At 43.2% G+C, this 25,415-nt stretch overlaps 1 protein-coding gene across 6 annotated transcripts in view; it reads left to right on the plus strand.

Annotated features, from left to right (window-relative positions):
* palld (palladin, cytoskeletal associated protein) overlaps positions 1-25,415 on the plus strand; it is a 55,314-nt gene that overhangs the window by 21,983 nt on the left and 7,916 nt on the right. For 2 of the 6 annotated variants that reach the window (XM_069522421.1, XM_020081025.2), the window contains exons 3-14: positions 1,670-1,845; positions 2,568-2,634; positions 3,298-3,415; positions 3,779-3,841; positions 6,141-6,282; positions 6,403-6,426; positions 7,181-7,300; positions 8,081-8,555; positions 9,968-10,003; positions 22,380-23,078; positions 23,888-24,032; positions 24,363-24,464. In XM_069522421.1, coding sequence (XP_069378522.1) covers positions 1,670-1,845; positions 2,568-2,634; positions 3,298-3,415; positions 3,779-3,841; positions 6,141-6,282; positions 6,403-6,426; positions 7,181-7,300; positions 8,081-8,555; positions 9,968-10,003; positions 22,380-23,078; positions 23,888-24,032; positions 24,363-24,464 — 2,167 coding nt within the window. Of the gene's footprint in view, positions 1-1,669; positions 1,846-2,567; positions 2,635-3,297; positions 3,416-3,778; positions 3,842-6,140; positions 6,283-6,402; positions 6,427-7,180; positions 7,301-8,080; positions 8,556-9,967; positions 10,004-16,432; positions 16,574-22,379; positions 23,079-23,887; positions 24,033-24,362; positions 24,465-25,415 lie in introns of those variants that run through there. The other 4 variants (XM_069522422.1, XM_020081028.2, XM_069522423.1 and 1 more) reach the window with 4 other exon arrangements.

Consider the following 25,415-nt stretch of genomic DNA (forward strand, 5'->3'; position numbering starts at 1 on the left):
GGCTGATTTTTGGCGGATATGGAAACTCAGACATGCCCTGAGGGTGTGAGTGTGTGAGTGTGTGAATGACTAGTTATTGATGTGAGTTCGACTGGCAGGCCTCCATCATATTCGCCAAAGGTATATTTAAGTTTAATTATTTGTCAGAAAGAGTGATGGCCCTTGCTTTTCAAATAAGATTTTATTGAAAAGGTAAATTCATTTCATGATTCATGATTGCTATGGCTTGTGGTCTACAATGTAAAAAATCCTTTACTGGAATTTTTATTTTTTCTGGCAGGAGGTGAAGCCACAAGAACCATTTCTTTATAAAGCTCTAAATCTCTTGGTCCACAAATGAACCATATTGTCTACACGCTTTCCTCTTTTTAAAGACCTATTTAAAAGTTGTGGCTGCCAGTGTCGCTGCGTACACTGATCTTAACAATGAAGTTGGTGTAATGGCCAGTAATGAGCAAATTTACATATATATAATAAACCATGATTTTCTTTGGGGTACTGTCTAGACTGACTACTCCTACAAGTCACCAGAAATTGAACATTTTGAACATTGAACAATTAACAGTTCCAGTCACAGAAAAATCGACACTCTATATACAGGCAAGGGTAAAATTGTGACTGGATTGCCATGGCCTATTATGTAAACAATTTGATGGGTTGTCATTTAATACATGTCACATGTGAGGGTTCGATGTGTGTTGGCTGGATCACTGTAGATGAGACTAATCAGCAAGAGGGACACAGGTGTCTTTCCAATAATTCCCAGTTACGCTACATAATCCGAGTTAAAGGTGTGTGAGAAACAAAGTGGCAGATTCAGTAAATCATTTTGACAGTTTTAAAGAAGCTGGTGTAAATAATCAAACAAATTAACATGTAAATAATAACTGTATGATTTGCAAATATTCAACTGTACGCATTGTCAGTGTCCATTCATCCATCCACTTATCATTTGGGGGTTGCTGCTGACATGGGTGAGAAGGTGGGTACACCCTGGAAAGGTCAGCGAATTCACAGGGCCAACATACAGAGACATGCAACCACTTACTCTCACATTAACACATACAGTCAAATTAAGTCTCTAATTAATCTAACCCAAATCTGCATGCTTTGGGGTGCCACATTGTAAACATATTTTAATGAACTAAGTCAAATATGAGTTGACTTCAGTTATATAACTAACAATTGTATAACTATTGATGTATCTCTTACATTTCAATGAACTCGTTTACCAAAGATTGAGCGCTACGTCTTTTCATTTAGCACCAACATCACGGTAAATTTTCTGATTAACTTTGGTTTATAAGTAAATACCTGCAAAGCCTCAGTTGTGATCATGGATGTTAGCATGTAAAGCACAGTGCAAAAGCCTCATCGTCCCAGCTGTAGACTCCAAGTCCTATCATACTTTTTTTAGCTTGAAAGTCTGTTTATCTTCTTTTTTGAATTTATCACTTGGCACAGTTTTAGAAAGTGTTATCTTGGGGCATTGCTTTAAAGAGAAAGTAAGGATAATTGTGGTGTCTATGTCCGTCACACTCTTTAAATCCTGCTGTATCCATCCAACTGTGGTTTGAATTTTCAGGCGATTGCTCCAAGGCTCTGCTCAGTAATGCAAAACAGTTGTTCCGACTGGCACAGAATGTTAAAGTTCCACCTCCTCTACCAGGTGGTTCTGTGAAGGCCGAGAGCTGCACAACTCTCCTGACATACAGATCTGGAGGGATGGTGACCTGCACACGCTGGTGATCACTGAAGCCTTCGAGGACGATACGGGACGTTACACCTGCGTGGCCTCCAACAGTCTCGGAGCAGACAATACATCTGCAGAGGTTTACATTGAAGGTCAGGAATGAAAAAGGGAATATTGCTTTATGGCACAACACAAGTCTTGCTCTTCTTCTCACATAACTGACCTGTCAGTGTTAGTGGTTAATATTGAATTGCTGTCGAAGGTCATTTCTTGTGACTGAAACACATAAGCTGTGTTCCAACGCAGGGGCCGCCTCCTTCATGGGCTGCACAGACTACAAAGACCGACCAAAATAGTCTACAGAGGATTCTTGTGATCAGCTTGTCCCCCCTTATTGCTGTTGCCCAGTAACAGAGTAGTAATTGGACACAACAGGAATGCCCCTTGGTTTTTTTAACATCTGTACAGTTATCTGTTCGGTTTAAATGAAGTGTGATTCTCAAGCATCCGACATCTCACTTTCCGTCATCATTCGTTTTTTTAGAAACATCCGCATGAGTCCCGGATGTGTGTGGCCAGGAAGGACACCCCCATGTGAGCCTTTGTTTCTCTGGAATGATAGGATGGATTTCTCAGCTGCATTTGAGGGAGCCTTTGAAATTGGATGCAGTCAGTCAGCAGCCTCTGAAAGATGCGACCCTTGAATTGAGACACAGCTTATAGTCATAATTTTGGCATGCATTTAGGACAGTAATAAAACAACAGAACCCTTGTCATTGAATCATGTTCACTGTTAGGATTTTTGCAATGAATGTTAAATAGCCTGTATCATATATGAATAACCATCATTGCTCCTATCCATGTCCCATTATAGGAGCTTCATCATCAGACTCAGAAGGAGAAGGAGCAGCTTCAAAATCCAGATCAGGAACCATGTCTCAGTATGTGTTTCTGCATGGCTTCCTGCGACCCCACGACCCAATGAACCCTTGAACTCTTTGAACAGGTTAACTGAGCCCTGCAGCAGCTAATCAAGTCTGCTGCCTGCTCCTGTTTAACTCAGCCCTTAAAATGCCCCAAAAGAGCCATAACCCTGGCCTCATTCACAATCTAAATAATGAGAGGTTTAATATGGTAACAGAAAAAAAATCACCATGTCAGGTTTGTCCTCTTAACTTTTCTTTTTCTAAATGTTAAACTTTTTACCCCTTGGCCACGTCCACTCTGTCTTGTTATTGTGGTTCTAATTCCCAACAGATAGAAACCTGCTGTTTTTGCTCAGATTGATGTCCTTTCTTTAGCACGCTATAGAGCTGAAACAATAGTGTTGTAGTCCATTACAATAATGCATTTTTTGGATGGTGCACTTCATCTAACAAGCCTGGGTTTGAGTGCTTTCTAGTTCTCTAAATGTTTTTGACTATTATCTGTTACATCGGCCCCCAGCTGAACTACTTGCTGAAGTTTTTCTGTTTATATACAGAAGCCAAGATGACATCTTAATTGCTGGGGAGACTATTTTCTTTGAGTCACGTATCACATTTTCACTAAAAGCATATGGACTTCAAAAACGTGTTTGCTAATGTATGTTTTGCTTGTTTTAGGGTGCAGAAAAAGACTACGTCAATGTCCCTGACCATACGCTCATCATCACCCAAAACCACTGACATCCATCCTCGCCGCTCCACTCTGGTCCAGTCCCTGTCTCAGCCCCTGCAGCGGGTAAACCACCTACAGTACACAGTACAGTGCAGCTTCACAGGCTCATACACATGGTCAACCATAAAGGGACTCAGTAGAGTGTGTACCTTCACCAAGGCCCAACAGTCCCCTCATGAAACCACATTTAAATTCACTAGATCTGGATTTGGATTTGCACCAAATTTCACACACTCATAAATATCAGTCCCTTATGCATGCCTGTTTTAGTACATTCAATTATTTTTATGCTATCTTGATTACAAGCAAACATACAAACCAACCAACAATCAGAGAGGTGTGAAGGTAAAAATTTGTAAAATTCTTCTCTGTGTCATGAGCCTACACCTTTCTGAATGGACTCCACCTGCATATGTTCCCTTCTAGATGCAGAGCCCTGTGTCATCACTGTATGTCAGTGAGGGGTCAGGCCCTCCTGTATTCACCAAGGTAAGTGTGTGGAGGCAAATACTATATAAATACTGCATGATTGTTGAACATGTTGTATAAAAATCTGTTGCTTTCTGCTCTGACAGCAGTTAAGTGTTTCCACAAGAGTTTGGAGCCTGGCTGCATTAATTTGCTGATGATGATAAGACCTGGCTTACAATCTGCATATCAGTTCATCCCAAAGGGCTGAGGACTGAGTTTTCCAAGTTAGGTGAAGCAGAACAGGCCTTCCTCAAATTGTTGCATAAAGTTAAGGTGATACTGTTTAAAACATTTGATTTCCTTTAGCTGGAACCAAGAGACTTCAGTTCAAACAGTGAAACAGCCCCAGATACATACATACACACACACACACACACACAGAACCTGGTGCACATGACGTATCACACAGTAAGCAGTCCTGTGGGGGTCAAATAAAATAAAAGCTTTGATGAGAGCTGCTGCTCCTCCAGCTCCAGATCTGCTTCTCCCAACTCAGACTCTTCAACACCCCCCCGATTCCCAATGCCCCCTGGGTCTTGTGATGGCGGGTCTGAGACGGGCCGAGGCAGGGCTTCAAACAGTCCTGCCAAACCCATGAGGGTCAGGTCTCTTTCACTCTAGTTCAGCCAGTCCCTAAATCATTTTCCACTTCATTACCAAAAGACATTTGCTTTTCCTCAACACCCCCCACCTTACACCCTCCTCCTTTAAAAGCTGTCGCAGGCTTTAATCATCTCATTGAGAGAGAATGTTAGCCTCCAGGGAAGTCAGCAACATCGCCCATGTAACACATACACACATACATACACACATACGTTTTCAAACCCATGATGGAAATCTCACCTCTTGTCAAACGCACACAGTCACAGAGAGAGAGAGAAGCTCAGGTTCACACGCACATTCATTTCCACTGACGCTGAGTGCTTCCTGTTGATGGATGTAGCAGTGTATGTCACTGTGGCCCTGTTAGCTGGAGTAAGAGACAACAACGTGTTGACAATGACCCTCATGAGGATGTTTTTTTTTAGTTCTGCAATCTTTTAAACTGTCACATGAGTGATTGTACACAGGAGTTCAACCGTCATTTGTAAGAGGAACGGTCTCTGATTTTGACGTTAAGAGGATTATTGGCCAAATGCACTTTCAGACATTTATAGATGAATAACTAAAGCAGATAAAATACAAGTGAAAATGAACAGAATAGCAGAGGCTAATCTTAGCTGTGTTGACAACACATAACAGAATAGTTTCCCTCCTCCTCACACTGAAAGCTAACTGCTATTTTAAGCTACCTTAAATTTAATTATTTACAGTACCACAGGAAATCTCAGTGTTATGTTTCTCTATATCTGACTCTGCTCTGCTGCAAAGACCCTCTTCTATGTAATGATGATGAGGATTATAATTATAATTATTTTATTATATTATAATGGTAAGTCATTTAAAAATGTTGAACTAAATAAAAAGTTTGGAAAACTAAATGTACTAAATCATGATACACATACTTTCACATAATCAGAAGGTGATCTTTGTTCAGGAGAGATCCACTTTCATAAACTTCCAATATGCAGATATTAATCTGGCAGTGTTGATAAAATAGCCTGTCAAAATAGAATTTGTACTTTCTATTCATCGTTTTCCAAATATTTCAGAAATGATTTAATCTTGAAATACAATATTTTGACAAAGTAATCTTGAGGATTTTATTTTCTTCTTTTAACTTGTCAGTGTTATAGGTGACAGCTATTTGGACTAAAACAGATGCTCATTTTAGTCTAGAAAACAAAACAAATGGACATTATGCACAATCTGATTTATGACTATTTTTTAGATCTAAACCAGACAGATCCAATAAAACGCCAGAGGACGTCAAGTTCTTATTTTAACACATTATTGTATCTGTGATATTTTAAAAGATCATGTCAACCAAGAGAAAGCCAACTAAAAGTGAGTCTGTTATTTCCCTGAAGAGACATGAGTAAAATCCAAAGGTGATCAAATGGATGGTCATGTTATTTTCAAGTTCCTTCAGTGGACAGGTAGTTGATGGTAGTTAAGATGGTTACCAGACCTATGGAAATTTGTGGTGACATTACAGAGGAGTGTGTCCTCTGAACTTTAATTAGCCCTCCCTCCTTCTCTCTCCAACTACTGTACGTCTATTTCCATCTGTCTCTTCTGAAGTAGATTTATCCTTTTCATTACCGGTTTCACTTTCTTCTCTTTAACTCGTCATACGTCACTCACTCTCTCCTTCTCATGAACTCTCTGTACTTTTTTTACTTGTCTCTGGCTTATTAATGCCTCCTCTGTGTAGCTCTTGCAGGATGCCCAGGCGTCTGAGGGCCAGGTGGTTGTTCTGGAGTGCAGGGTCCGTGGAGGCCCCCCTCTTCGGGTCCAGTGGTACCGCCAGGGAGAGGAGATCCTAGACTCCCCCGATTTCCGTATTCTTCAGAAAAGTGAGATCATGAAGCTGAATCATTTTTCTTTCTAAGCACTAAATTTATAATGCATATATGCTAAAACCCAAACTTTTCTGTTCTTCTCTTCCCCTCTGCCTATAATATACATTGAATCAGAGCCTCGATCTGCAGCTGAGCCAGGTACAGTCCTCAACTCCTCTAGAGTCAGTCATTATTACACCGCTCTGAGTCAGTGTTTTAAATTAGGATTAGTTTGATGGATTAGTTTGACTCGAGACGCAAGTTGAGAGCCATGATTTCAGTATCCTCTACAGGCTTTCACTTGACAACGGCAAATCACAAGTTAGTGAGTCTGTGTCTCACAACAACACACTCATAGTCTACTCCAGCTGCTCCAGTCAGAGGGAGCCCCTGAGAAAGTCTGCGAAGCCCTACCACACGCAGACTGAAACACAAAAACACACACACAGATCAATAATGACACACACACACATTTTCCACCTGTGTGAGTCAGGGGTCGTGTCAGGTGTTACTTGAAGGCTGTGAGTCACTCAGACATCTTTGAACATTTGTGCTTCAGGGTTTTTTTGTCTGTCTGTCTGTCTGTCTGTCTGTCTGTCTGACTGTCTGTCTGTCTGTCTGACTGTCTGTCTGTCTGACTGTCTGTCTGTCTGTCTGTCTGTCTGTCTGACTGTTTACTTGTCTGTGTGTCTGGTTGCTCTTCATTGCAGGTTACATCCATGCTCGTCTGTTATCTCTCTGCGTCAGACTCACCATCCACATGAAATGTCCATCATCTGTCTAGTGTCAACATGTCAATCCACCGCTCTTCCTTTCCAGCTGTATTGACAGCCTGCTGTATTGTTTTTGTTGGAAAATGCCAAAAATCTTTAGGATCATTAACTCTAATACTCGCCTTTGTTGTTTTTTTAAGAGGAAATCTGCACCCTGGTTATAGCCGAGGCTTTTCCAGAGGATGGAGGTCTGTTCTGCTGCACTGCATCCAACCCATATGGATCTATAAACAGCACAGCCCAACTCACTGTCACTGCAGGTGTGTAGAAGCCAATATGAGAGTTCCTTAAGATCCAGTTTCATTGAACAAATTTGTTAAATTACTTAAAAAAAACACCCAAATTATAAAAAAATGTATATGTGGTTTTGAAAAATTTGTTTTGATTCAAGTTAGGGTAAAAAAAAGCCCTTTAACACATTAACAGCGTCCTTCATACTGTAACATCAAATCACGATTGTCAAAGGTTCCATCTCCACCATTTTTAAGCAGAACTGATCACCAGTGTATTATTTTGAATGCCTCAAATGTAAGTGGGTATAAACATTATTGTTACACTAATCTAAATCAAATGCAAAAGTTGCAAAACAACAAAAGTAATCTGACTAATGATTCAGAGTTTGGTCATTTCTCTGACCTCTGATGGTGCTGTTGTTCCCCTGTGGACTTCCCCTGAGGTCCTGTGGTTTAGGGTCAGAGGTAAAACTCATATGTTATGTCTCAACAAGAACCTCCTCCTTTGTCCTGTCTGTTATTGTGAAGTCTTTACGGGAAAAGATGTGAGTTGATCTCGATGTGCATTCTTACAGACAGAACTGTGTATGTACAGTACAGGAAAGGCTGAATAAACAGGAATTGCATCAGTCTGACTGGATCCAGCTGTTACTTTACACAGATCAACTTTGATACAGTCATGTGTGTGTGTGTGTGTGTGTGTGTGTGTGTGTGGAATCTCCATTTACTGAGCTATGTGGATTCCAGAAGAAAAACATCACATTAAAGTCCAAAATTTTCCACTTTCCTCTTGTTTGTTTCCCTCAGTAGCTGAGGACTCATCCAGTAATGGCATGTCTGGTGATAGCTCAGGGTTTGAGGATACTGCAGCCTTCCCCCCGCCTCCCCCACCTACAGAGATCAGCCTCCTGGAGCTGCCACCCAAGACGCTGACTCATCCCAGGTCCGAGGCTTTCCATGTCAAGGAGCTGGAGATCTGGCCCAGCGTGTCAGCGCTGCCTCCAATACAAGTGGGCTCAGAGGTGGAGGTCAATGACAAGGGGAAAGAGTTTACACAGAATGGCCAACCCCAGAATCTGCCGCCACCTCCCAGCCCACCTAAAGAAGCCACACCACCACCGCCACCTCCGCCACCACCCCCACCTCAACCACAGTCTGTCCCTATGGCAGATGTCCCATTCGCAGCTCAGGTGACACCAGACTCACCTCCAACCTCAGACAAGCTGTCTCCATCCCCCGCGAAGGACGGCCCTCCACTGCCCACCAAGCCCAAACCAAAGCTGTGAGTACCTGTCGTGTCCTGGGGGGCAGGCTAGTCTGGTGGGAGAGAGACGGACTAGGCGGCCTTTCTGAGGTCTGGTTGAAATGATAGCATTGTGTCTCAGTTTTGTGAAAGGGTTAACAGGGGAATCCCAGGCCTTTTAGAACAAAAGCATTCCCCTGCCTTTATGCTGGTGTCAGTGTGGCATCGTGTGTGCCAGGGTGAGTCTGCCAGCTGCTGTCTGTCTGTGGCTGTAAACAGATCTGCGTGGCTTTTTGCTGGATGGCTCCTATTGTTTCTGTGTGACCTCGGACTGCATAAGCAGCCCAGGACACAGCGATTGTTTGTGATGTCTTTTTCTGTGAGCTCAATACCAATCAGGTAGGATGTCACTGTTTTTAGTGAGAGTTGGGCATTGAAAGGCTTTTTATTCAGCGGGCCTGTGTCTTGACATGTCTGCAGTGAACGTGGCTCTTGTGCATGGGGATTTTGTTTTCTTTCTCTACACTTATTAGAAAAAGAAGTAGAGAGCTGGCGAAACATTTGGAGAAAAAAATTGAGGGATCAGATGGAACATGCGATTGCATGGTTAGCATCTTATTCTCAGAGGTTACCAGGATACTCACTTGGTCACTCCAGCCACCACTTTGGTCCAGATTGAAATATCTGATTATATTGAATGGATTGACAGTACTTTTTTTTTACAGTACTTTTTCAGACTGGGATCTTCATCAGGTCCTTTAAGCAAGATCCCACATTTTTTAATTACATTTTCTGTGGCATGGAGTGGCATATGTGTGCAAGCTCTTCTTTGTTTTGCTTCAGACAACCTTGCACCTTGGGCATTCAGTTTTTTCTTCTCTTCTTCTCTGACCCACGCCCATCTTGAAAAACCGTCCAGTAGTTTTTGTGCAATCCTGCCAATTAACAAACAAAGGCAGATGAAAACATAACCTCTTTGGTGGAGGTAACTATTCATGTTCCCCTCAGGATAAACTCTAATATCCTGACTTTCTCTTCAGCACAACCAGCAGCTCAAAATTGTCAAATATCAGCATCATACCAGAAATGTCATTCATGGACCCCAGTGGATGAACTGTAAAAAGTTTAATCCCCTGACCTTTCATCATTTACTATCATCAGGTCAAAAGACTGTTTGGTTTAACATATCAGCCTCAAAGAGCTGCTTGCAAGGCTCATAGTTTTGTTTTTAATATAATTATGTGATGTCTTGAACAATGCAAGTTGTAAATGCCATCAGAAGCAGATGGTGATCAGTGTTGTCATGTGGCTCATGGCTGCATTTACTAGAGTTGGGTTTTAGAAGAGCAAAGCTTGGTTTTGCACTGCATGTGTAGTGGGTTTGATTCCTCATGATGGGTGCCATTGCATATTGACATATATGTTGTGACTTGTTAATTCTGTGCTTCCAGAGCTAAGAATATAGAGGAGAAGACAGAAAGTTACAGGTAAATATTTGGCTGTGAGGGTGATGCTCTGGATGTGATGAGTGGCACCACATGGCTTTCATTCAAAGATCTATCATGGAAGCAAACACAGAATGATATGAAAGTAAATGGCCTGTATTTGTACAGCACGTTTCTAGTCTGATGACCACTCAAAGTGCTTTACGGCACAGTTTTGCCGTCACACACATTCATACAGTTCATCCATGTGCAGCAATTTCTCTATCACACATCACATACTGCTCATACAGCCATCAGCAGCTATTCGTGGTTCAGAGTTCTGAACCACAGCCATACCTAATTTCAGTGGTGGATCTAGAGTTTTTCTAAATCAGGGGCCGTAAAGTGGCCACAGTTTACAGAGAGGGACCAATTATATGTCCAACAGAACTGATTTCAGCTGGAGCCAGTGCCCACCTGGTCCCGCCCCTGCCTGAGTCAAATTTGAAAAGAGCAGAGCGGCTTTTATGATGTACTCTAAATTTATTGTGAGTGTTTGTTGGCAGAAAATTTGTATGAAACAGAAGATCTGACCTACAGTTTGTAAATGGGCCTCACAATAGGAAACTATCCTATACTAGTTATATGTCATGTCCAGTTGATCAATGTTTGTATAATACTCAATATTTCAATTACTTATTTATACTTAAAATGCAACTTTAAAAATAAACTTTAAAATATTAAAGATGACCAGAGACATGCTGCTGAGGACTAACTTAATGTTTTACTTGTTCATTCTAAAAAGCCTTTATGTCAATCACAGAGATATGAGATTCAATTTTAGGCCTTTGACAGGGATGGAAACGTAAACACCTTGACAACTTGATGTACGAGAGACCCTGGATTTAATTTCTTGCTCTCGTTTTTGCGGCTCTCAAAATAGCACGGAGACAGAAAAGCTGCTTCTCCCTAAGTCTTTCCACAATAACAACATGGATACGCTGCTAAAAACAATCAGCTCCCAACTGTGAAGTAGTTAGAAAGCATCGGCCGTCCCTCTCCTGCCGTATCCCTTTAAATTCTCTAATTACACAGTAAAAACAGCAGCTCTGCCATTAACCACAGCTCAGACTCTTTCCTCGGGTAACGTGTAGGAACAGAGGCTGACCACTCGACCTGACGCCTCCCCCCCAGCTTATCACTGGGCTCATCATATCCTGTTTGCCATAAAGCACATTCCATACAGACTGATATATTGTCTCTTGTCGCCTTTGAAACATGATCCCAGTTTGTTTCTTTAATTGCCTTTTTTTAAACATTTTACTGGAGTTCCTTTTATGAAACACCACAACTTTCTAACCAACCACTTTGTTGAATTGCCATTAATTCAATAGGGTGGAAAGTCTGAGCCCAGTGTCTGCTATTTTTAGAATAAGTCGATATCATGAAACAGGCTAATAAGTAATAGGTTTTACTGCATCAACGCAACAGGGATCAGTATGGATGGAGTTTTACGACATGTGTAAGCAGTTCATTTAGGGTTTCTATCCACATTTAAACTGTAAATCTCAAGTAAAAGTGACTCAGATGCAAATATCCCCATAATTACTGTGGATTTTCACAGCATCCATCATTATTTATAAAGGGACAGTTGCATCGAATAATGTTATAGCCTTAACGCCGGTGTTTATAGCTACTGGGGATCACAAATCTAAAGTAAATGGCTCTAAATTGCAGGAATAACAAGCTGGAAGCGTGTGTGAGGGATGAGCGTTGCTTCAACAACACTGGGCTGATGAGGTGGAGGAAGTCGTTGTGTGATTTGGCAGACTGGAGCTACTGCAGGAGAGCCGAGCTGTGAAAACAGACCTGCTGTTTTCTCTGTGCTGAAGGAAGAGAGAGTAGGGCAGGAAGGTATTTGGGTGTCGATGCCTGGCCAAAGGTTGATGCCAGACATCAGTAGGAATGAGGAAGGATCTGAAACATGGTTCAGCTTTGTGAAAGAGAAAGTAGTCATTGTATGTTCCTTTGTAACTCAAAGCCCCATCCACATCATTTTAAAGTGTCATAGAAACAAATAATATTTGGGTTTCTTGCTTCTGTCTGTGAATTTGATGGATTTGGATTTTCATGGTGACACACAGGGTGGTGCGGTGGTTGGAACCTTCTGTGTGGAGTTTGCATGTTTTCTTCAAGCAACACAGTCCAAAGACATGCAGATTGAAGTTGTGTTGATAGGAGTGTTAATGTGAGTGTGGATGGATATTTGTTTCTGTATGTTGGCCCAGTACAGTGGCGACTTGTCCAGGGTGTGACCCACCTCTTGCTCAATGTCAGCTAGGATTGGCTCCAGCTCCCCCAGCGACCCTCAAAGGATAAGCAGTATAATGTACACCATGTACAGCCAATATGTCAGATGATCTCTAATCCATCTCGGAGCCACTAGTTACTTTTAACACACAACTCCAACGTTTCTTCGCACAAAACACAAACAGTGATACTCTGTATCTGTGTTTTGGGTCAAGATGACATTTTGGTTATTCTCTATTAACAGCTATCTGCATAAGAATGAAGATAAATTAAAAACTGATAGCCGATACATTTATTTCACCTCGGTAGCTCTCCACACTGACTACAGTCAGACAACCATAACCTGCTTCACGGATTAACCATAAAAAGCAGAAAGGTTTTGATAACAATATGTTTCAAACTGTGACATTTATTGGTCTGGAAGGCAAAGGTGGGCCTCCTGCTGTGGGGTCTGAATAAAGATATGAAAGGATTTAGGGCAACTGTATAGTTAATAAACCATAAGGTGATACTTTGAGATGAGCCATTAATCAGCTGAATGAAACTTTGTATCTCAACTTAAGAGCATTTCCAAGTTTGACAGAGTTACGATCGCGTCTGATTCAACATCATAACTGCGTCTGTTCAGCGTTCTCCAGGGTTTAACGCTACATCTGTGACCGTCTGTATAAAGTCAGATCATGATGGACTGATAGCACCTGGAGCTTGTAAATCTGTGTGTGTGTGTTTCAGTTATTATTCTTATGGGGACAAAAACCAGAGTACTGGTGTTTAGGTTCAAGGTTCAAGTGTAGTTCATTTTTGAGATTTTTGGTGTAATGATTGACTCTTTCTAGTAAAAAAGAGCAACTTATGCATGTGGTTGTGTGTTATCACATGTTTGTGACCTGATTTTGGTCTTTTAGCTTTAAAATAAAGTTCTCCTTGTGTTGCTGAGTCACCTATTCATATACATATGCAGTGAAACATTAAGACATAGTTGTGATTATTACTATTTCAAGACAACTTAACCTAGTTTGAAACTACAAGACAAAGGAGGAGACAGTGAAAAGTGCCGGTGTGGCACTTTGAAGGTGTGACCACTGTGATATTGACCTTGATAATAGGGGCAAAGCATTATATTACAGGTTAGGATAATGTCTGGGTGGGCATCACACACCACGCTCAATTAGCACAGGCAGTAATTATCCTCATTCCACATCTTAATCTCTCTTTCATAAGACCGGGAATCAACTTTGACAATCGAAATTATTCCTTTGCACGGATTTCATTCCACAGTCTGCATTTATGTGTGAGCTCAATGCTTAGCTACTATCGACGTGTGTGTTTTCTTCCTCTCATTTCTATTCAGTGTGTTGAGATCACAGATGAGGTCAAACAGGCACACATTGGCATTTCACAGGACCTTGATTATTATTCTCTAAGGGTTAAATCAGATTATTTTGTATAGCCCATATTCACAAATCACATTTTGCCTCATAGGGCTTAACAATCTGTACAAGGTCAAAGTGCAATAGATGTTGGGTGTAGCTGAGCACATCGACGAAATAACAACATTATAACAATCGTGAGGAAAAACAGTGTCTGACATAAATAGTTGACGAGCTATGATCACAATACACTTCCACCAAAATTCAATATGCCACAATATTGAATCCTTGCTCACTCACACAGACCCACAGGAGCTCACAACTACAATGTGTTAATTTTCAGGCTCTGCATATTTCTGTTCTCAGTGATAAAGAGGAAGAGTGGCCTAATGCATGCAGCTTGACCTTATACCTTTCAATCCATGTCGGTTGACATAACTGCCATACCACTGAGATTAAATGATTTCTGCAACAGCTCCAAACCTCTTTAACCCCAGCGAGGTTGTTGTCAGGGGAACAGCAAACAAACTGAAGGCAACACAGCGCTGGATGCCAGCAGCGCTCAATGGCCTCCCACTGTCTCACACACTTTACTTTGTGTTTACAGTGTAGAGCGGCAGCAGCAGGGGATTGCTTGTTGCTGTCTGTCCGTCTGAATACAAGTCTTTTTAAATCAAACTTCTTGTAGGATTTCAAGCTTGCTGTGTTACATTTAAAGCAGGACCTATTCTCGCTGTGTTCCACTGCTGAGCAGGGAGTTTTGGTTGCCAGGATTTGTCGCATATCTGCGCCGTGACTCAGAGCTTCCTCTCAGCAGCGTGTTTGTTTACGAGGTGCAAGTCATGAACTCTCTAATGAAGTATTAACAATCACTTTCTTGTCAAGGTGTTGCTTGTGGTTTTAAGGAGAGCTGGAAACACGCATGTTAAATAACCTCATATGGTGCTGGCTTCACACTGAAAGCTTTGCTTGTGGTTCATCACGATCAAATGTCTTATTTAAAAACGGAAGTAAAACAATGACTGTGGATCAGTGGATGGGTGTCTTCACCGATGCAGGCCACATGCATGGATGGGGGGGTTAATCATCAGCAAATGGAAAAAAGGCAGAGGCAGAGAGTTAGCTGTCATCAGAGGGAGAGAAGGAGGTTGTGCAATAGCAACGAAAAAGTTATGTGAAGTCACCGGAGACACAAGAGAGCAGGAAAGCAGATAATTTCACATCGACCTCCAGAGTCAGAGATGGGCAGTCCTTAAAAGGATATGGAAGAGACACGATTGGCTGACACACCAGACTAACTGCCACAGGATTGGTCGATAGGGCTAGAATGACCTGCATGGAATGGAGAAACTTTCCAAATAAGGAAGAGAGTTGTCGGAGTTGACCTTCATAACACGGAGAGAGGAGGGGGGTGGAAGAAAGAGGGGGTGAGCAGATAGGGAGAGAGAGGGAGCAATGAAAAGACGCACCGGAGGATTTAGGGGAGCGAGAGAGTTGGGTGTTTGGAGTTGACAGCATGGAAACTAACAGGCCTCAGTGATCCCATCATAGAAAGCAGACTGTGTTAGAACAACCTGGTATTTTAAACACTGAGAAACACACAGATAAACACACACTACCCGACACACACACACAACTTGGAGGATCACATTGTTTCCGGATGAAGTCAATCAACCTCTGATTATATCCTGACCCCGGTCGTTGTGTGCGTCTGCGTTTGTGGTAGCCACAGACGGTATCTCCCTTTAGACACATTACCGGTGACACCAACACACAACTTCCCCTTGTGGATGTTAATTAGAGGGTGTAATAATGTACACACACACACACACACACACTCTGCTCTTATGACACTGCTGTCACTAAGATCCGTCTGAGGAGATTCACTCTGACTCGTCTCAAAGTGTCAGTGAGTCAACGCATAGGGAATGACTCGCACCTCTAGAAAGACCAAGACCATCTCCAATCGGATCACTGACCTTTCATTACAACTACACACAGGCACCCCAATGGACCTCCTCCACACTGGCCCATCGTCTGTCAACACAGTGTGACTCATCAGCTGCCTGGAAACACACTCTGAACCCTAAAAATAGAGGTTTTTGCCACAAAAATAGAAATGACAAATCCCCAAATATAGCTTTTCTTATTTCATGGCACAAAAATGAAGGGAAAGAATTTTTTTATTGAGTAGCTGAATATTTGTGTCAGCCAATGAAACAGGATCTAGGTGGGTATGCTGGGGGGTTTGTGCACACACAGTGACACCGGGAATGTGTTCAAAAGATACGATACACTTTGTGCTTCATAAAACTATTATGTTCCATATGTAGATAATAGCCACTAGGCTCTGTTGACATGTGAACAGTGGGTAATGTTTCTGTTTGTGGGCTCTATTCACAGCCAGGGCGTTGTTTCAAATGTTACGATACAATGGACAAATCTCATTTGTGTCACTAGAAACACTTGTCACCTGTTAACAAAGAAAACTGTTCACATGATTAATTTATCAAATCTATCTTCACTTCTCTCTCCTTATTCAACCTGTCTCTCTCTAGTCCTCAGTCATTCATGAAACAATATAAATACAAAAGGATGAGTGAAAGAAATAAGATATGGGTGTATCTCTCCCTCTCTCTTCCTGTCTTTTTTATTTTTAAACTTTTGCCTCACTAAGTCTCAGAGGGAAGTTCCTCTGTCAGCAGTATAGTGTACAGGACTGAGCTCTTACTCTGAAAAGGAGCCAGAGGGCCTTTACTTTGAAGGAGGAGCTCACAGACAGACTGACTCACGCAGAGAGAGAGAGAGAGAGAGAGCTACCACGTCTGTCACTTTCTGGCTGCTCTGTGCTCTATATATGCTCGTCATACCTGGCAGAGCAGCACTGAGATGAAGTTCACTCTCCTGCAGGGAAATATCAGAGCTGCCACACACTGAGACCACAACACTGAAGGTAAACTCATCATTCATCTCTAGGGTCTAATGATAACTCATTAAAGTAAAAAAAAAAAACTACAGCTGGAATGATGGATAAAATGCTCTTTTTCATTTTTAAACAATCAGAGAGGAAACTTTTTTAAGTTGTTGTTTTGCTCTTTGGGTTCATTAATATTTCTATTACTATTTACTTGATTGGCTCGAGGACGAAATACTTTTATACTTTTTTAAAATTGAAATAAGATACTAATGATGGAGTATAACAATGTATGATAGATTATTTATCCGATTTTCCTGGTTTACCATGGCTTGGTGTCATAATGTTTAAATCATATGTTTTCAGACTTCATGTGTGGTGTTCTCAGAGTCTAATACCCATTCATTTGCTGGAGGCTCCAGTGAGGTAGTGAGACACTGACTGTGAGAGAGAAAAGAAAAGATAACTCAGTATTTTTCTGTTGTGCGATGAAGACCGACTGTGTTTATGTGGCAAGCTTGGTTTGTTTGCAGAGCTCCTCATGGAGTCAGATGGATTAGTTAACACAATACAGTCTGTGAGGTGAGAACGCTTGTGTCTTGACTCTTTCAATGACTGTTTTCTTCTCTTCTCTTCCCCATCTTTCCTTCTCTGGCTCTTCCTTCCCATTCTTCCTCCTCCTCTCCCTCCCCTCCTGCTGCTAATCCCATTTGATGGCGATGTCTTTCCCACTCCAATCCAGAGAAGAATGTCTTCAGCATTCCTTCTATAGAGGCTGAAAAAAAAGAAAAACACTCCCCATCTCACTTAGACAGAGAGAGCGAGAGGTGGGGGAGTGGGGGAGATGAGGGAGGGATGGATGGATGGAGGTATAGAGAGAAAAGCAGGGCTCAGTGATTGTGGAGAGCCCTCTTCGCTCCACTTGAATATGAAATATGAGCCCTGGTAGAGAGCGGGAGGGAATGTATAGGAATAAGGAAAGAAAGAAAGTAGGACAGAGAGAAAGTGGATGAACAGTGCAGCCGTGAGCTGTTGGTGCTGCTAAAAAGGAAAATGGTCTGTGCTACATTTTAAAAGCGAGGGGGGGAAAGGAAAACAGTCTGGTTCTGTTTTATGTGGTGTGTGTGCAATTAGAGCCAAAAAGAACGAGGGGAAGGGGGGAGAAAGGGGGATGGGGTACCCAGGGAGGAGAGGGGTTGAAAATAAGTTAAGGACTGGAGGAGAACAAAGGCGGAGAGAGAACATGTCAGCTGACAGGGAAGGAGTGCATGAAGGGAAAAGAAAAAAAACACAAGGAATACAACTTTTGGTGTGTGTGTATGTGTGTGTGTGACTTTTTGGGGTCAGAGTCTGTTAGATTATGTTGAAACATTGGTGGAAACCTGCAGCGACTCCTCCACCTCATCTATTTTTTTCTTGACGAAGATGAGGGAGGCGCACACTGAGAGAAGGAGGGTAGTAAGAGCTGTGGGTGAGTGTGTGTGTGAGTGCATGTGTGTGAGTGTGTGTGTGTGTGTGAAAGAGAGAGAGAGAGATACAGTTGAATTAATTGATGTCATAAAAATCACACATTTGCCAGTTAGGGTGTAGAAAAGTCACAACATGAGACGTGTCCAGTCACAGATCAGTCAGGTGTGTATCAGATGGGACTTCAACCTTTGTCCAAATCAACACACAGCTACATCTTACTCATCGCCTAGCGGCCTGATAGTCATTCAGACACCAGCTCAGTCAATGACGGTGTGTTCCTGCTTGGGGGCATCAACGCATTGTTGTGATGATGCAATGTTCTGAGAGGACCAGGTGTGTGAAGGGGCAAAAAAAGGATTGGTGTGTAATGATTGGAGAGGTAAATCTATGTTTTCCCATAGAGCCATGGTGGTTTAAACTCTGAGCGTCAAGCATTATGTGTGTGTGTGTGTGCGTGCGTGTGTGTAATGATCTCAGACAGGTTTCTACATGGCTGTGTTTGCCTTGTAGGTGTGATACTGCAGCTCAATGTGATTATTTGGATGTAAATCATTTACAAACGTCAAGGTCGTGCTGTATCTCAACTGCAGGTGTTTGTGGCAACAAATATACAGAGGTGTAATGCAAACACACAATGAGCCTATAGCGTGAAAGTAGCCAGAAGCCCCCCCCCCCCCCTTAAAGTCTTTCCTTCTTCACGTTGCTGCACAGTCCAGGGGATGCCTTGTTCTTGGCTTCTAATCTCACCTCTTCTTGTTTATACACACCTACGGACTTTTAAACAGAAACATGCACAGCCTCAGTTCCCCTCATGTTGTTGTTTACAGAAGGAAACCTCTCATTAGCGGTGATGTACATTCAACAACTTCCTGCACCCCCCTCTGCGCACTCTTCCTGTCATCAGCTGGCCGACTCTAATAAAACGGCCCTGTCTTTTTTAGCCAGATGCGGAGCTGAGGAGGAGATGGGTGGCAGATAAGACAGCGGATGGCTCACAGCTTGCTCCAATGGGAGGTGGAAAAGTGGATGAATTTCTCACGCATGCACCCCAGGTTTTTTTTTTACTTTTCAGGAAGCACAAACAAAGTGGCGCTGAGCAAACACGGCCATTTCACATGTTGAGGTCTTTGTTTATTAAAGCAAGATGCTGCCTGTAAAGTCCCACTGTGTCTGGCACGTCTTATACATCACAAGGCTGTAAAATACATTTCCAATTAAGTTACTGTCAAGCTGTTCCCGGCTCTGTTTATTGAATGTTTCCATGTAGAAACCAGGGAGACAAAGTTCCTCCAGACCTGATCCCTCTTTGCCTTTTCTCCCCTTCTCCCCTTTTCCCCCCTACCAAAGAATGACAGACAGGATCCAGTGTTTTTCAGGATGAAAGAAGGAAGACTTAACCTATTTATACCATCAAACGTTGGGGCAAAAAAAAGAGAGGCAATGAGAGAGAGAGGGAGAGAAATTAAAGTAATACTGTGTTACATTTGGAATGACAGAGGAGCCGAAGCGCCGTGCTCTGTGGGCCAGTTGGCTCCGACCAGAACGGCAAAACACAGCGCCGTTGGCATGGCGACAGAGGAACACTCCTCCTAATTCAGCCTCTCGCCACCGCAGAGACAAAGAGTAGGAGAGAGTGATGGAGGCCTGGAGGAGGCCTGCTCTGCCTCAAGAGGCATTTGTTGGTACATTATAATCCCATGCAGGGGTTTTAGCAGGGGGCTGTTGTGTTTCAGTGGACGGACACAGAGAAGACAGTGGGACACGGTAAACGTACAGCGGCCTCGTCCTGCTCCGTGAGGTCAGATCAATCTGGACGATGAGAGGCCAGAGGCAGCAACTCTGCAGGGTCAGAGTGAGCATGACACCCCTCATGACTCTCTTTTTAGTGGGCCATAAAACTGGTCATGCAGCTGTAAACAACACAAGCTGACATTTTCATTTAAATGTCATGTCAGTGAATTTCTAATGTGGATGGATGACTTGAAAGTGTCCCTTCAATAAGGGATTTCTTGACTGTACGAAGAGAGAGAAATGAGATGATGCTACACAGCAGAGTGTCTTCGTAATTAATGTATGTGCTTGTTTAACTGTAATTGTTTTATATAGAAAGGGTTAACTGGATACCATCTACTCGCCCTCCACTTACATACTCAAAGAAAGATGAATCATGGGAAAACTAACTTCTGAAGTACGATACAGCGTGAGGAAAGGTGTCTAAAACAAGGGTAAAAGGTCCCTGAGCTCTCTCATGGTGAGGCAGTCAAGCCGCCTGTCGGCTCAAGAGGGATGAGGCCTTAAGGAAATTCAAGTGTGTTTCCTCTCTGCTGGAGCAGACGGGCAGGGTGCTTCTGCCTGACACTGAGAGAACACAGCCAAAAAAGGAATCAAACCGCTGCAGAGCGGGCTGCTGCCAAACTATTCCTGTAAAAGCACTCTTTTGGTGGAGGCCCGAAGGGGAGACCTCTGGGAAGAGTGAAGCAAAACGTATGGGATGAGAATCGGCCATGCAGCTTTCAGTGAAGGATGATCACAGTACATGATTCTGAATTATTGAGTTTTTAGATTTTTGGCGAGCGAGGACGGACCAATCAGTAACGTTGCTGCTGTTAGATTGTTACACAATGCTAGAGCGGTACGCTTTGTTATGTAGTCACTAGTGTTGTTTGCAAATGTATGAGGAGGGCATTATGGCAAGGAAAAAAGTAGTCCACTGATTATTCCACATCTGGAAAAGATTAGGGCGTGTGAACTTGGTAGACTCCTGACAACATGCACCACTGAGACATACAGTATATTCTGAATAGGCTGCCTATGAAGAGCTCACACATAGCTGTATACTCTGAAGGTTTATAACTCCAAGCTTTCCCAGAGACCCGAGTCCTCATCTCGGTCCTCGAGGAGAGCGTCTGAGTGTTCACTTCTTCTCTTGTGGTTTTCAAAGACAGTCCTCTTTAAAAAAAAAAATCTCAGTGCACAGAAAGTTTTTTTTTTCTGAAAGCTATTCGAGCAAAGAGGAACTTTAGATTTTGGAGCTGATGACACCACAAACGTCCGACCTCCCTCTCTCCCACAATGACGTGACAACTGAATCAGCCAAGCTAGGGGAGTAGGCGGGACGACCACACCTCTGTGACAAAACACAATACTTCATCATCCCTGGCAAAGAAAAACACACAATGACATTACATTTGTGGTTTTTCTTTCATCACAGGGTTATTCAGATACAAGGAGCCACACCTGAACCGTGTGGATCTATTTTCCTGATTCAACACGTACAAAAACATCATATCTGAGCTCGGCCTCTGCACCAGACCAGTTGTAGGTCACCGGGTGTAAACTGTTTAACAACAGGAACAGAGCGGTTTTCCTCAGTGTTGCACTCGTCTCCTGGTTCCTTTACAGTAATTGACACATTGTCAACAGGCTGGCTTATTAACAAGTCTTTGTTACAGGGTGGAGGCTGATAACCTATCAGTGCACACTGCTGGTGCAGTGTTTCCTTCACTGAACACACACACACATTCATGTCTCTGTATAGTTGTGAGGACACCCATTGACATAATGCATTCCCTAGCTCCCTACCCTAACCTTAACCATCACAACTAAATGCCTAACACTAACCTTATTTCAACCCTAACCCTAAAACCAAGTCTTAACCCTTAAACAGCCCATTGAATTTGTAAGGACCAGCGAAGATGACCTCACAATTATGGTATTGAACCAAAATTAGCCCTCATAACTATAGACACACACACACACACACACACACACACACACACACACAGTTGTCTACTTTGACTGAACATCACAGACCACCACCTTCAGACCAGAAGGAAAGCAGTTGACTCTAACGCCTGTTGTAAACGTCAGATTTATGGCTGTGTAGTGATGGCATTTATAAAGCATGTATTGAGGCTACAGTCGTCTGATGTGGCTGAGGGTTCAATTCTGACTTGGTGCCCTTTGCTGAACGTCGTCTCTCTCTTTCTCGTTTGATCTGTCCTTTCAGATTAAGCTAAAAAACTATCCTCACTATAAATAAAAATAGCAACATGTCTTTAATAATGAACATCTTCACACCATGTTTTTTCCTCACAATGCTTTGATTGGCATTTTAACTCTTCATCCATCATGCTCACATCTGGCATCCTACTTTCTGCCAGTTGTGCTCTGACTACATTTGGATAGAGACCAGATGATGGTGTCATGCGTAAATTGAAAACAGCCGCATACTTTTGTAGCATTTTTACAAGTCTGTTACTTTGTTACAGAGCAGCCCCCACCTCTGCCGTGAGGAATGAACCTGCCTTAAGCAAACATGAGATTTCTTTAGTTTCTGATCGCTGTCACTGACGACCGTGCTTCTTCTTCGCAGGAACGCATCCCAGCTGAAGCAGCTGCAGGACCAGATTCTGTTGGAACAGCAGGAAGTAGCCAACTGGCAGCAGCAGCAGCAGGAGCAGTTGAGCCAGGAAGTCCCGCCCCTACCAGAGCAAGTGCCCCAGGAAGTGTTTCCACCTGCTCCGCCATCTCCGCCTCTCCCCCCTCCCCCCTCCTTTCAGGAGTTGGAGAGCAGTGTAACCATGCAGGCCAGCACCTTCAACTACGCCCGGCCCAAGCAGTTCATCGCCGCCCAGAGCCCTGGCGCTGCGGCCTACGTCACCCAGTCGTCTGGCTCCTCGGGGTCCAGCATGTCCTCCCCCTTGTCTCCGCCCACCTCGCACAAGCCCTTCAGCAGGGTCACACTGCCTCCTTTCACAAAGGCCGGCAGCGTGGAGTCCCCGAGCTCTCCTTCCTTCCCACCTCCACCTCCACCCTTCCTCAGCTCCAGTAACCTGTCCTCTCCGACAGGCCCCGCCCAAGACTTCCCTCCTCCGCCGCCGCCACCTCCACCCCCTCCTCCACCTATGTCCATGTCCATGTCCCCATCCTACTCCGATATGTCCTCTCCATTCTCCTCCGTCCCTGCGTCTCCAGCCTCCAGCTTCCTGTCCGCAGTGTTGCCCTCCACACCCTCCACACCTGGCAGTCCTACGGTCAATGCCCTGGGCCTCCCTAAAGGCAATGGCACTGTGTAAGTATCCCTCACATACACGTTGTCAATAAACAGTGCTTTCTTTTGCAGTGTCTGCCAGGTTACATAACACATTGCTTGTTCTTTAAACACAGTGAGTCTCAGGCGAGTAGAGCTCCCCTTCAGATAAACCTGCCTGCTGCTGGAGGCAGGAGGCTCAATGTCTGCTGCAAGATGGACGATGACATGTTTACATTTCTATACAGCGTGTTTACAGGAAAACTTTAACTAAAGAGCCCGGTTAGACACACACATATCACAAAAGTGCTCTCAAGCTGCAAGAGACTCAGCCCTCATATGGCAAAAAAACACACAAGAGGACATCAGAGTGAATGTGTGTTAAAATCAAATTAACACTCATTCTGCGCTGTAGTTTGCCTAATATGTTCAGTGTGTGAAGATCTCTCCCTCATCGACATGGCCTGCAGAGTAGCTGGCACTTGATTTTCAGCTGTGCCCATTGAACTAGATGATAAAGATCTGTTCTACTCCTCCTCTGATGGCAGCCCTGGAGAATGAAAAGTGATTTTATTCTCTACTCCATCAAGGACATTCCACCTCCAATTCCTTGCCAGTAATTTTTCATCAGCCCCTCACTCAGCCCTGAACTCCCCCTCTCCTACTGGCATTCCTGCTGCAGTTGTGTGAGATAAGAAGACACGTTGTGGAATGCTGTGGCCGGACATGTCCAGATAAGGGTGGATGCGAGGGAGTCAGAGAGGGAGCAAAGGAGCTCCAGAGGGAAGAGCAGTTGAGATAACCACGTCTTTTATGTTGACAAATGTTTCTGTTTGCATTTCCTCCCTCAGCAAAGCGTTCCCTAGGAAGTCCTCGGTCACCAAGACGCCACGCATGGCCTCCGACTCAGACATCCAGGGATCCAAGGACGCTGTCATCCAGGACTTGGAGAGAAAGCTGCGCTTTAAAGAGGAGCGCATAAGCAATGGTCAACAGGTGTGTGTATGTGTGTGTGTGTGTGTGTGTGTTAACCTTATTAGGTCCCTGAGACAGGTGTGTGTTTGCAGACAGAGAGTGAGCGTGTTCAGTGACATCATTAACAGAATAACCAGTCACACAGCTCTTCATGAAAGAAAACAAATTTACCTCCCATCCAAATGTTTTAAACAAGTCTATGTTTCATGCACCCTTGAATCAAATTGTACCCTGACTAATTAACAAAAGGCTTAGATACAGTAGCTGTTGCTGATGATGTGTGTGTACAAGTGTGTGTTCTGCAACTGACACACTAACCCCCCCACTGACCCCATTAATCCCTGCTTCCAGAGGTTAACCTATGAGGAGAAGATGGCTCGCAGACTGCTGGGTGCTGACAACGCTGCCACAGTCTTAAACACACAGGAGACAGAGGAGGAGCCAGTAACACAGGTATGGTGGCTCAACATCACGATCCACACACCTGGAGGGGGATAAAATAGTTCGCCTGAAATCACACAGGCAATCTATGTGTGCACTTTTTTTTTTTTTTTTTTTTACACAAACAACTTTTAGTGATGCATGTGTACGACACAATGCACCTTTCTGTTTTCTGATTCCTTACTGGTGTAGTTCTCATCTCATGAGCAGTGGCTTTCCTTTATTTACTGTTGAACCAGAGAGCGCCTCCACCCACAGTCCCCGGTAAATACTGTTGAAGGGCGAGTTGTGAGAGTGTCCGTTATGAAGACCTCCAGAGCCCTCCATTTAAATCTCTGTTTATGCAAACTGGTAGAAACCAGTGTTGCTGCAAACATGTTGAGGAGTAACTCTGTTTGAAGGCTCATGTAGATTGTGAGCCACCAAAATGTGGCAAGAAAAAGAGTAGCCCCTTTATTTTTATGTTCACAGTTTCTGTAAATTTTTATGATAATTCTCATTTTTACTTTTCGTGAAAAGTATTTGTAATGTAGCTATGTTATAAGAAGTGGCAAATCTAGGATTTAAAAAAAAAAAGGGTCCATAAAGGGCCACAATTTACTCAATTATATCTTCAACTTTCATGAACAATTCCTGATTCAGTAAGGGGCACATTTAAGTCATTCCATGTTTACTGAGAGTTCTGTAGATCTTAGCAAAGCCCCACATCACCCCTGGATCCGCTCCTGTTTGAACTAGTCCAGATGATCAATGATAGTAGATTTAAAAGTTTCAAGTTAACTTGTCAAGTTGAGACAATTTATATAGCATGTTTAAACAACCACAGTTGTGTGCTGAAGTGCTGAACAGTGAAATCCAGGTCTCAAACTCAACCCGAATTAAAAGCCAGTGAGAACAAGTGGGTCTTTAGCAACGATTTAAATGTATTTAGCATCTGAGCCGTTCTGATATGAAGAGGTAAAC

Source organism: Paralichthys olivaceus, chromosome 3, assembly GCF_024713975.1.
Source record: "Paralichthys olivaceus isolate ysfri-2021 chromosome 3, ASM2471397v2, whole genome shotgun sequence".
In the NCBI taxonomy this organism is placed as follows: Eukaryota; Metazoa; Chordata; class Actinopteri; order Pleuronectiformes; family Paralichthyidae; genus Paralichthys; species Paralichthys olivaceus.